At 46.5% G+C, this 12374-nt stretch overlaps 1 protein-coding gene across 1 annotated transcript in view; it reads left to right on the top strand.

Moving 5' to 3' along the window:
* mgat5 (alpha-1,6-mannosylglycoprotein 6-beta-N-acetylglucosaminyltransferase) overlaps positions 1–12374 on the top strand; it is a 108277-nt gene that overhangs the window by 13944 nt on the left and 81959 nt on the right. The window contains exon 2 of the mRNA XM_064310002.1: positions 6151–6673. Coding sequence (XP_064166072.1) covers positions 6433–6673 — 241 coding nt within the window. The 5' untranslated portion in view covers positions 6151–6432. The remainder of the gene's footprint in view (positions 1–6150; positions 6674–12374) is intronic.

Genomic DNA, 12374 nt, shown 5'->3' with positions numbered 1-12374 from the left:
AATTTCTTTTCATTTTTACTTAATTTTTATTTAAAAAAATTTTTTTTTGTTTAATTATAATATTTTTTTGTTAGAAATTTTGACCAGATGCCCCCCAGTTTGCCGTGTAAGAACGTTGTGACAGTAGAAATATGCATAACCATTCCACAGGTTGTCTTTAAACCCAAAAACAGATGCATAAAAAGAGGACTGGTCTCAAGAAATAAATGGAGAGAGGATAGTGCATTACCATGCAGTGTATGGCATATTTCCTTTAAAACATGAATACTAATGAATCACCTCGCAAGGCTTTTTTTTTTTTTTTTTGGGGTAAAGCGGGCATCCATTAAACTATTAATCAAATTGGTACGACATTAGCCTTTGTGTTGCGATTCCTCTTGAGGCTAATTTCAATTAATCAGCGTGAGCGATAGTCTGATATATACGTGCATTGGGTAAAAGTGCCCTCTAATTAATGAATACCGATGGCACCATCCTTCATGGTGTGGCTGTATGGATTGTGTGTCTGCGGTGTGAGTCAGCACCGTGTCTCAATCTCTTTTTTTTTCTGGTCGAGATGCCGTCTGTGCTTACAGCGCCCAGGCCCCTCGTGTGTATCGACCGCATTTGCGGTGGCTCGAACGAGCGGAGGAGAGAAACGCCTTCGAAAGATCACGCTTTTCCGAGTTCATCCACGAAGGCGAAGTCTTGTCCACCGCCATCAAATGCTAATGAAGATTTAGTCTTTCGGGGAGTCTGACTTCAGCTTCTGAATTCAGCTTGATTGTGAAGCTGTGAACTGATTTTTTGATTTTGGACACTTGCGTGTTCTGAGCAGGTAGACCTAGTGCATTCTGAACATTGTCTGTCTATCTCAATTGTATTCGTATCTGCATAATAGCTATTTGCTCACACATATATATATCAAAGCATGAACTAACTAAATGATTTTTTACACAATCGTGTTTTTGTAAAGGTGAGGATGCACAAAGGTTTTTAAAAAATCATTTTATTGGCATAATTTGAACATGAATAGAATGAACAGAATTAAGTCAATTTAGAATTCTGTCCTTCTCTTTGTCCTTAATGAGAGAGCGAATAAATGAATGAATTCAACAGATTGCAGTGTGTGACACAGTCTGGTATTTCCAGAAAGTAAGGATCTGTTGTTGAGAGGATCTAATTTGGAAATTACATTTTACTCTCTTGAATGCAATGCTGATTTGGTTGTTCAGCTGCCCCGCACACAATGTCTGTATTATCTCTTCAAATGAAAGGCCAAATCATTTCTGCCGTTTAGGGCCTTCCAAAGCAGTACAGATCTCATTACATTACAGGCATTTAGCAGACTTACACAACTTATCCAGAGCGACTTACACAACTTTTACATAGCATTTTTTATTTTTTTTTTACATTGTATCCATTTATACCACTGGATGTATACTGAAGCAATGCAGGTTAAGTGCCTTGCTCTAGGGTACAACGGCAGTGTCCAACCCGGGAATCGAACCTATGACCATTCGGTTACAAGCCCAGTTCCTTACAAGCCCAGTTCCAGTGTCCACAGATCTCGTTGCTGTGTTGTGTTTATGCAACAGGCCATCGCGCTCTTCTGGCTGCGACTTTGTCTCTCTGCCAAAAGTGATGCTTCGAAAACTGTGGCGCGCATTCGTGCTCGAATTCCAGTTGGGATTAGCGGAAAAGGGGACATTGATCGCGATACGGCGGGATATAAAATCGTTAGTTGTCAGGTTGTGTCCCTCTTTTTCCCAGCCTGGAGAAGTGGGAGTACTGCGAAGGGTTCCTGTCACACAAGCTGCTTCCACCAGAGCTCCCAATTCTGCCCTGGGGGGGTGGGGGGGGGAGTTGCATTGGCACTTTTCACTGTGCTCACATCCATCCCTTGTTTCTAAAATGGCTAATGGTCCATCTGGGGTCGGGCAAAAAGGAAACACACAGGTGGGGAGTGTTGGAAGTGTAACAGAAAAGTACAAGTTTGCCACACTGCGTCTACTGAGTTTGCACACTACATCTCATGGATACATTCGCTATGAAGAGTTGTATTTCTGCAATTTGGCTTTTGTGGCGGGTACACAGTGAGCAGGAACAGGCAATGCGTTAACGACAGGCCTGGTGTACCGGACATTTCCATGGTGCCAACGAAGGCCATTTTTGGCACGATGCCGCATCCCCGCCCCCTGGACCTGCTTCGTGAGGATGTTTGCTCGCTCCGTGCCGTACACGCTCCTGATTGGACAGGAGCAAAAAAAAACAAAACATTACATTACATTACATTCATTTGGCAGACGCTTTTATCCAAAGCGACGTACAAAAAGTGCATTTTCATGATCGTAGACAACTGCTGAACACGGGTTCAGTGAGGTACAATTACTTATTTTGTACAGCTATTTCTAGCCGAGAACAATGAACACTATCCTGTTAACATCCGCAAGCCAACTAGCCAAAACAAAATGAAAGCATACGAAAAGACATTCACGCTTCTCGTGAATAATTCTTTTTTTATTCACGAGATTTGCTTCAGCGACCAGGCCTACGATAACCCACTGCAGTACGACAGCGAGACGGAGAACAATTCCCCCCCCCCCCATAAGAAACATAAGAAACATACCCGAATGTTGAATGCATCCCCATCCCCACTTTCTCATTTTTCCTCATGAATTATTTATGAAGAGACTTTTCTGAGCTTACCATGAAATGTCCTCACTTTCTTTTTGGCATGATACTTTGTGCAACAACATCCTCAAAAGGTGGACAGATCTTAGTGGCTTCTTTCCAATCATTTATTTTTAAAATAAATTGTTTAGAGAAACAGAGAGCGTTTGTGCTGCAACAATTTGTCCCGTGTTTCATGCCAGTATTCTTTTATTGCACCATGATGCTCTGAAGTACCCAATAGCGATGGCAGTCCCATTTCATATCAGTTAAATGCAGCAGCATGCGAGGCTAATTTGAATTTTTTGTACGACTTGCACTGCTGGACATGCAAATCATTTCTCACGAGGTAGTGCAGAACCCTACACTCAGATACTGACAAAGAATTTTGTGCGGTCATTTGAAGACTGTTTGGCTCTGGCTCGGTTCAGTTTCCTCTGCAGACACGGTCGAAGGGTTCCTTTGTCGACGGCCATTTTTTAATTTCAGCCCTTCAAAGGGAAATTGATGTCCTTGACATCGGCGAGACAATTGAAGGAACTCTGTTGGAAGACAGACCTGTGTTGAGGCAGGAAGGGGGAGGAGGGGGGGGGTTAGGCGTTGCCTAGGACGCAGGCCGTCCACCTGGGACAAGAGCTGATCGGAATCCGAAACGAGCATGTATGTACGTACATAATCTGACATGAGTGTGTATGCATATACAAAATGGCCCGGAGGAAGGTTGCAGCGTTTGGATCATAAAATTAACAGGGCTGAACAAACACTCCGGCAGTTTTGACAGTTTTACTGTGTGAATAATTCCTGTGGGCTTCAGAGATTATGAAAGACTTCATGAAATGTTCCCCACAAGTGAGGGAATTATTACTGTAGGCGCGCTGGTCCTTTGAATGGAGGAGGCCCAGAGAATGTTTGACTGGAAATAATTAATTTATCGGCTGCAGCGTCCCAGAAATGTGTCCCCGTGTGCCGTCAGAGCAGCTGTCATGCGGCACATCCTGCAGTACGCCGTTTGGTCCTGAGCTGTCACCAGAACGTGCTTTATACCCGTTCATTATACTGCCGTTTGGGTAATTATACTGTGCCCGGCACGCGGTGCTGTCACACACGGGCCCTGCCACATTCTGAAGTTTCGCTTCACCCCGTCTTCTAATATGTTTCAGTATCTTAGCTGTGCTTCGGGGTTGGACAGCTGAAATGCAAGAGCAGTTGTCATAGGATCCCTTTGCCCTGTAATTTTAAATATAATTGCTTGTGTGTGTGTGTGTGTAGGGGGGGTTGGGGGGGTTGGGGGTTACGCCTTTGGAATTAAGAGAAGGACAGTGCTGACTGTCAAAGCCTCTCATTTATCATCAAAGGATCTTGGCCTCGCTCATTATCTTGATGAGAAAACCGTGGTTCTATTACCTTGTGAATTAGGCAGTGATTAGAGGTTAGATTTGGTGTTTATTGAAAGCTGAACTCCACCATGAATGGAAATGACATGTTACAGGTTTCCAAGGTGATTTGTTAGTGTTTGGCTTGGATGGACCACCTCATTAAACCTGAGATAATACAGCTAAATTGCGATGCGTTTGAAATATTACTGCTGTCATTTGGCACCGTACATGAAAGAACATTAGCTTAAAACAAACATGCTTTTTTAGGAGCCTGTGTTTCCTTTTGATTTAACTAGACACAAAAACAGGAAGGCTAATGTTGTTTTTTTATAAAGCAAAAAAATACAGAAGAGAAGAATGTTATTGTGGAGCATAATGCTACTTCATTAAATGTGTTCCCTTTCCTCTCCCTGTTTTACAGATGTTCAGATGCCAACTGTACTGATGAACGTAATACTATTTCTTGATTATTTGGTCTGCATCACTCTTTGAGCTGCAGGTTGCTGCATTCTCCTAATATCCTGGGTTTCATTGCTAATGCTGCCCATCTGCCTCACTCCATAACACTGATTCCTCCAGTCAGTCTTGTGGCCGCAGTCGGCCTTTGTCACCTGCACAGGGAGCACGGTTCTCTGATGAGCGGTCTGACTGTGTCAGCTACACAGGGAGCGCAGAACTCTGATACACATTCTGCCTGTGTCAGCTACACAGAGAGAGCAGTCCTCTGGGGAGCAGACTGCACATTTTAGCTGCACAGGGAGCGAAATATGAGCAGCCTACACAGTTCATCGGCACAGGGTGCACAGTACTCTGAGCCGACTGCACAGTTCAGCTGCACAGGTTGCACAGTTCTCTGAGCCGACTGCACAGTTCAGCTGCACAGGGTGCACAGTACTCTGAGCCGACTGCACAGTTCAGCTGCACAGAGTGCACAGTACTCTGAGCCGACTACACAGTTCAGCTGCACAGGGTGCACAGTACTCTGAGCCGACTGCACAGTTCAGCTGCACAGGGTGCACAGTACTCTGAGCCGACTGCACAGTTCAGCTGCACAGGGTGCGCAGTACTCTGAGCCGACTGCACAGTTCAGCTGCACAGGGACCACGGTACTCTGATGCACAGTTGGAGAGTACCACCCCCTCCCTGTGCAGCCACATTCCTTCCGCTGTCCACCGTTTTTCTTTGGTGAGGCCGATCATGTTTACCACGGTTTCTATAGGAACAGGATGACCTCTCAGCTGGAGATGGGTGGGGAGAAAAGAGCCACACCTGCTCCGTGGAACTTTCTAGTTTTTTGTTTCTTGTTTCTGTTCTCAGGAGGTTTGGCTGTGCACTCGTTTCATGGGGGAGTTGATAATGTGCAATAGTGGTTTTAGCTGACCTCTTCATTGCCTTCAACAGCTGGCTGTGTTGAACAGAGTGAACCTTGGGCTTGTTCAGACAGAAGACAGGAGGAGTGTGAAGGCGAATGATCGGCGACAGTTGCTCTGTATCATATCATATCTTTTTTATGATAACATCACAAGGCCAGTTAGCCAACACATAATATCCTTTAAATAGAACGATTCCTTCGGTCCTTGCCGTGAGAAAATATTTGTGGGTCTATGGGAGTATGCTTTTCCACTTGGACTAACAGAGTTTAAAATGATATTGACGTGCTTTTCTTCCACTGACACAGTTCAGTGTGATCTTAACCATGGTGGAGGCTGGAGGGGCTCTTTCGCAAGCACCTTTGTGAAATTGGCCTGTGGGTTTCCCCCCAAATCCCCCACCCTGCCCACCCCTGCATTCAGCTCTGGCAAAAATAAGGCTTTCACAGGAAGGAGCGGTTAATAAGTCACGCTTGCAGAACAGCCAACGTCCTGAATTAAAAAAAAAACGGATGAAAACATCTCCGGTAGCACCTGCTTGCGAGCTCACGGCACGCGAAGAAGAGGGCGGCCTGTGTTTTTTTGTGACTGGAGTGTGTGCTTATGTGTAAGAGCTATTTATGAAGGCTGCCATTGTGAGAACGGTAAATTAATTACCAGACGGAATAAGACTATAGTGAACGGCTGCGTTTTTTCCCACTTTATGACGGCGCTTTTGTGTGTGTGTGTGTGTGTGTGTTCTTCTTTGACAGGATGGCGCGGTGTTGCAGAAGCAGATCCGTGTGGCCGGCTGGGATGGGTCCGAGGGGCGAGCTGCCCGCGTGAAGGGGGAGGGGAACAGCGGATCGGCAGGGTCCCGGCCTGGGCCCCTGTGAACGCGGCGACGCCATGAACCAGCTCGCTCTGTGAAACCCCCGCCCCCCCCCTCTCTCCATTCCTCGCACGCTCCCCCTCCCCCACCCCCCCCCCAAACGCACAGAGAAGCCCGTGCTCGGGGCCCACGCCCCCCCCCCGTCCCGTCCCCCCCCGCCGCCATGGGCTCGGTGTACCTGTGGAAGCTCTCCTCCCAGAAGCTGGGCTTCTTCCTGGTGAGCTTCGGCTTCATCTGGGGCATGATGCTGCTGCACTTCACCATCCAGCAGCGGGCGGCCCACGAGAGCAGCGCCGCCCTGCGCCAGCAGATCCTGGACCTCAGCAAGCGCTACATCCGGGCCCTGGCCCAGGAGAACCAGAACGTGATGGACGGGCCCTACGTGGGGACCATGACCGCGTACGGTGAGCAAGGGGGGGGGGGGGGGGCCTGAGACCCTGACCCGACCCCAAATCTCGCTCAGCGGTAGTGGAGATCCCGGTGGTTCCCGAGCAGCAATGCTAATATTAGCACGGAACGGCTTTTTCGGCACAGCTGAAAATTTCAGTTCAAAATGGCAGTTAACCTTCCCCTCGATTTTTCCTGGTAGGGTTCAAAAAAAACAACATTTTTTTGAACATTGAAAGCCTGCTGTAAATTGCACGGTACAGCTTTTTCGACAAAACTGAAAATTTCAGGTCAAAATGGCAGTTATCCTTCCCCACGGTGTTTTTCCTAGTAGGGTTGTATGAAATAAAAAAAAACAAAAAAAAAACATTGAGAGGCTGCTGTAAATCCTCCTGAATGGGTTAAAAATAGAAGCCTGGTGACATCACTTAGTCACGATGAATGATATGTTAAAATGCCAGTGGGAGGTAAGTGTCTGTTTGCAGTACACAGATAGGGTGTTAATTGCCGCGATGGCCATTACCATTGGTGAGGCGTAGGTGGTGTTTTAGATTTCACATTTTGATTATTATGGGCTTTTACGTTTGGGCAGATCCACAGCAGGTGCCGTAGTGGAGTTAATGAATGTAATAAAAGGTAGTGGGTGCACGGGGACATATTTTTATTTTATGGATGGGTGCCAGGATGTTCTCGTTCCCCCTCAGCGAATTAGCTGAAACCCTGATGGCAGGAACCGTATGATTTATGAAGCAGTTGTGTTGGATAGCTGTTCAGACAAACCCCCCCCCCCACCCCCCCCACCCACAATATTAAAACATTGCAGTGCAGTGCCTGAAATTGTCTCACTAATACATCTTATCTTAATAAATGCAGACAGGCCAGGTTTTCCCCCATTATAATACACGTCTCTGAGGTTAACAGAACCTTTTGTGGGACCAGTAAATCTACAAGATGAATCTCTGTTCGATTTCGAAGTCAATTTCTGTTTATTGAAGCATTTTATTTTTTGTTTGTCGTTTGTTTAATGCATCTTATCACAGGGCGTTGAGCAATGCGGTTTTTTGAGGGACCCGCAGGCTCCGGGGCAGCTGTGTAAACACAGGTGTGGAACGCACGCAGTATGCAAACCACCGCTTTCCACCGTCGGTGGACGGGCGGGCCCTTGCTGCGCGTGTGTACGGTGATGCATGGTGGTTAATGGGACGCCTCTTCATTTTAAGCCCGTGTCCGATGTTGGCGTCCAGTTGGTCTTCGTCGCATGGCACCCAACGAGAGAAGGTGAAGGTGATAGAAATAAGGAAAATGTGGGGCGACGCTGCTGACGGCCGACGCGCAAAGGGTTAAATAAAATACGGGTGTCGGTCTGTAGCAGGAGGCTTTTCAGAGACCAGCCGATCTATAAAAGCCATTAATGATATGTAACCCGGTTGCTCGTCTTTGAAAAGAGCGTATTGATTCGGCGCAGGGACGGCCACATGTCCAGGCAGCGGGCTGACTGGCGGTCGCCGCGTTATTCTGTACTGTCTAAGACCACGAGAATGACTATCAATAAGCGGTTCATGCAGCAAATAGACCCATTTGTTCAACGAGCAGCTTTGCGAAGAGGACTGCAGTCGTTATTGATTCCCAACTATAACCGAGCTGCACTTCGAGTGTAAAACGACTCACCTGAACGTGGCCCAATTTGACTTTCGGGACAGACAGTCTGCGTCTGTGTCGGAGTGACAGTTCATGTGATTCGTCACCTGTATTCACGGCGTATCTGAAGGAAGACCCCGTGCATCTCCAAATGCCACAGATTTGTACCCAGCCAACTGTCAGTGCTCAGATGTTACTTGGCCAGCTGTGTGTGTCATTGCTTCATTAGTTCTTGCATAAGAAAGCTGGCAAGAGGGTTGATTCTAGGTGTGGAGTTTGCATTTGGAGTCTGTTGTCTCTCATCATGATGAGGACCAAAGAAGTACTAATGCCTGTAAACCAGGCTATCGTAAGGATGCAGAACAGAGTAAATCAATCAGAGACATAACCAAAACATTGTATGTGTCAAAATGAACTGTTTGGTACATTGTTGAGAAGCAAGAACGAATTGGTGAGCTCAGAAATAGCACTCGACCTGGTAGACCATGGAAGACCACCATAGCGGATTACCAAAAAATACTTTTAATTGTGAAGAAAAACCCCTTTTGAACTGCCGAACAGATCAAGAACACTCTCCAGGATGTAGGCTGGACATTTTGTTTGCCTGTCAGCAGACATTATTGGCAAAAATCAAACAAATAAGGCGTGCTGGAAAGCTCATTTCTGGCCACTGAACAAGCAACGTTCTCATTGGCCAGGTGGCGGCGTGATGACCAGTTGAAGTGCTTAACAATGGCTAGAATTTGAATAGACATATCTTATCCCTTGTTTGAGATACAGACATGAAAATGTGTACGTACGTGCCTGTCCTCACGCGAAACAAGTTTGATAATGAGGCAGGGACGAAATGAATAACCTTTGGTGAATATCCGGAGTGTGGGACTGGCATGCTTTGTCGATTGAATATCGTTGGCGGAGGTATGTGCTCTACACCGAGTGCCAGTTTCCAGTTGACGTGTCTGCTGAGGGAAACTGCAGGATGAATTCGGAAGTGTACGGAAAGATCCCACCTGCCCAGATCTGATCGAATGCCTCAGAAATCATTGGACTACGGGTGCAGAAATCAAACATCAGGCACGTGTCCTTCTGGATTTTGGGTCTTAACGATGCCCTGTCGCCCGGAAACAAAAACGCAGCATTAATAACGCCTCTGAAGGGCGCTATATCAGTCGAATGGTGACTTTATGATCATTCACTTTGCAGCAGGACAAATACGCACTGCTAACACAAGCAGGGAGCAGGCAAAGGGGTATTTTAGAATATTTTGACAGTTTTACAGTTGTCTTAGCAGCGGAATAATCTAAATAAACCTGCACCAGAGGTAGTAAATATTTATATGTATTGCCCATTGGCCTATTTGTATTTCAGTTCTGACCAATCAAGTTACTGTTACCAAGTAGATGCCAATTCTGGCTACCCATCCATACTCATTTCAGTGTTAATTCAGTCACACACAAAAAAGAACAGTGATTGGTTGGCTTATGCTCTTGCTCTATTTAAGTTAAAGAGACAACGTGAACTAGCAGGATTAGTAACTGGCTAATAATGCCCATCAAATAGTTTTCCTGGGTTGGGAACATGCAGTATGTCAGGTGATGTATGACCTGGTCAGTGCACACAGATGCACAAAACATTGAGCCACGTATTTTGGGCATATTTTTGGTAGCCTTGACTTTTTTTTTCTTTAAGGAAATGAATTCTGAAGCGCTGATTGGAGCCTGTGGTGAATTTGACTTTCTTATTAATTCATGTTTTGAAGAGGTGAAGGACAAAGGAAAGGCGGTGTGAATTGTTGGCTGCTTGTTGCGTCATCCACAGCGTGTAGGATAGCATTCTTATGAGGCCAGTTGTGTTTTTTTTTTGTTTTTTTTTGCTTCTTCTTTTCAGTTCTCCCCCATGTCTGCATGTCTGCGATGTTTGTATTTGTTAATTTGCTTGTGGGGAATAACCCGTTGCTAACAATCCCGATGGTAATTTTATTGAATTTTTTCAACCAGGTGCCAAAGTTCAAAGCCCTGCTCGCACGTCCGCAGCCATTAGAACCTTCAAAGAGGCTCGGCTGAAGATTGTGGCTTTGATACTTCCGTAACGCGATTCATGTTTTATCTGAAATTAAATTGGGCCTTGGTTTTTCTACTCTGTATTTACTGAGACTGTCAGGAAGTGGCCGCTCTCTCCTGCTTGGGGATATGGGATTTGTCTGGCCGTGACATTAATTCATTTAAAGAATGGATGATTCCTCTTTGCTCCCAGTAAATGCCCTTAATGTCGGAGTGCACGTAAATTAAATATCGTATTCAGTGAGCGTTTGCCGTGGCGGGCAAGAAAGCCAGCGCTCGCAGAACACCATTTTATTGTTTTAAAAGGAAAGAAATCAAACGTTAAAAGGCCAAATAAAATTACAGTTTGGTAAATGCGGTGTCTGTGCTCCTGCGATGGCAGTGATCGGCCCAGAGCAAAACCGGAGATGATAAAATTGAGGTATTGGTACAGGAACTTTGGCCGGGGGACGTAGTTAAAGGAAGCGTCTTTTTCCCCTTCATATTCAAAAATGAATCTCTGCACATTCTGCGCTGTTGCTCGGCAGCATGTGTCTTTAACTCCCAAGTCACAATTAAATACAAGTATCGGTGGCACTGAAACTGAGCACAGGGTACAGTGTGCATTTTGACTCGTGTTCAGTCTGCGTCCCCTACACGGACTGGTGAAGGACCTTCTCTGGGCGGACACGGTGGCACAGTGGTTAGTACTGTTGCCTCACAGCAAGAAGGTCGTGGGTCCGAATATCGGCTTGGGGCCTCGCTGCGTGGAGTTTGCATGTTCTCCCCGTGTTCGCGTGGGTTTACTCCGGGTACTCCAGTTTCCTCCCACACTCAAAGACATGCATATTAGGTGCTCTCCTGCAGTTGCCCTTGACCCAAGGCACTGGCCTCAGAACTGGAGTTGGTCGCCGGGTGCTGCACTGTGGCTGCCAACTGCTCCTAGGGTAAGTAACTAGAGTGGGTCAAAATGCAGAGGACAAATTACCCCACAGGGTTCAATAAAGTATATCTTTATCTTTATCTTCTCCGTCCGATGCAGAGGAATGGTGATTGAAAAATTAGGGAAGGAACACCCGGCAAGAATATACATACATTCATGGAACTGGTGTGTGTGGAAGAAAGTATTGAAATGTTTCAAGGAAACAGAGCAAAGAAAGTGTAGCACAACAGGCTGAACTGACCTGACATACATCCACTCCTATGATGAATGACAAATGGAAAAGAAACAGATGATCCCCCGGGGTGAGTTGTCTTTCATCCGTTATAACCTAGCGACTGCAGCTCTAAACAACAGTCAGTTTGAAAGGGGTAATCTTACCGTAGACGTGATAGTTTGACAACAACGCACGCATCTTGACAGCAGTGCGTCAGAGCTAGCTCACTTGCTTGTCGGTTGGCATTTTGTTGTAAAATCTCAGATGGCCGTCTAACAAAGTTAGCCTTGCACGCCCTGAAGGTAGTGTGCAAATTATCTAGCCTCGAGGTGGGACATTGCCGTTGACAACCTTGCTTGATCACGTGCGTGGCCAGTTCGCAAATCCATAGCTGCGTAATAGCGTTACGTCCCCACCCCCCCCCCCCCCCCCCCGTTAATTTGTCAATGCTTTCTTCTCTGAGCGTCATTAAAACGCCAAGAACAGTGTGAAAGGTCTCTCTCACCACGTGGGCGAGCTCACCAGTTGCGACGGCAGGGCGAGAAGCGGCTTCGCTGGCTTTCTGCGAGCCGGTCCGCATTGAATTAAATTCGGATCTCGCGCCGGCGTGCCAAGCAGCGCTTGGTCCCCGCCTCTCCGTCTTCAGAGTGATTACAGCATGCGTTCCAACCAGACCCCCTCAGCGCAGCGTCCTCGCCAGCTGTCTGTCGCCTCTCTGAGCACCTGGCAGCCACTTAATGCGTCTGCTAAATTAGTAAATTTGTAAATAATTGCCAGCTCTAAGCAATGGGTTCAGATGAGTGAGCCATCAGAAATGAAAGCACTGCGGTATCCAGGCTGGACTTGCAGCCTTTGCATTTTTTTTTTCCTGGAAAAATACACGA

This window comes from Anguilla rostrata, chromosome 15, assembly GCF_018555375.3.
Source record: "Anguilla rostrata isolate EN2019 chromosome 15, ASM1855537v3, whole genome shotgun sequence".
Lineage (NCBI taxonomy): Eukaryota > Metazoa > Chordata > Actinopteri > Anguilliformes > Anguillidae > Anguilla > Anguilla rostrata.
This window is presented reverse-complemented; position numbering and strand designations above follow the sequence as displayed.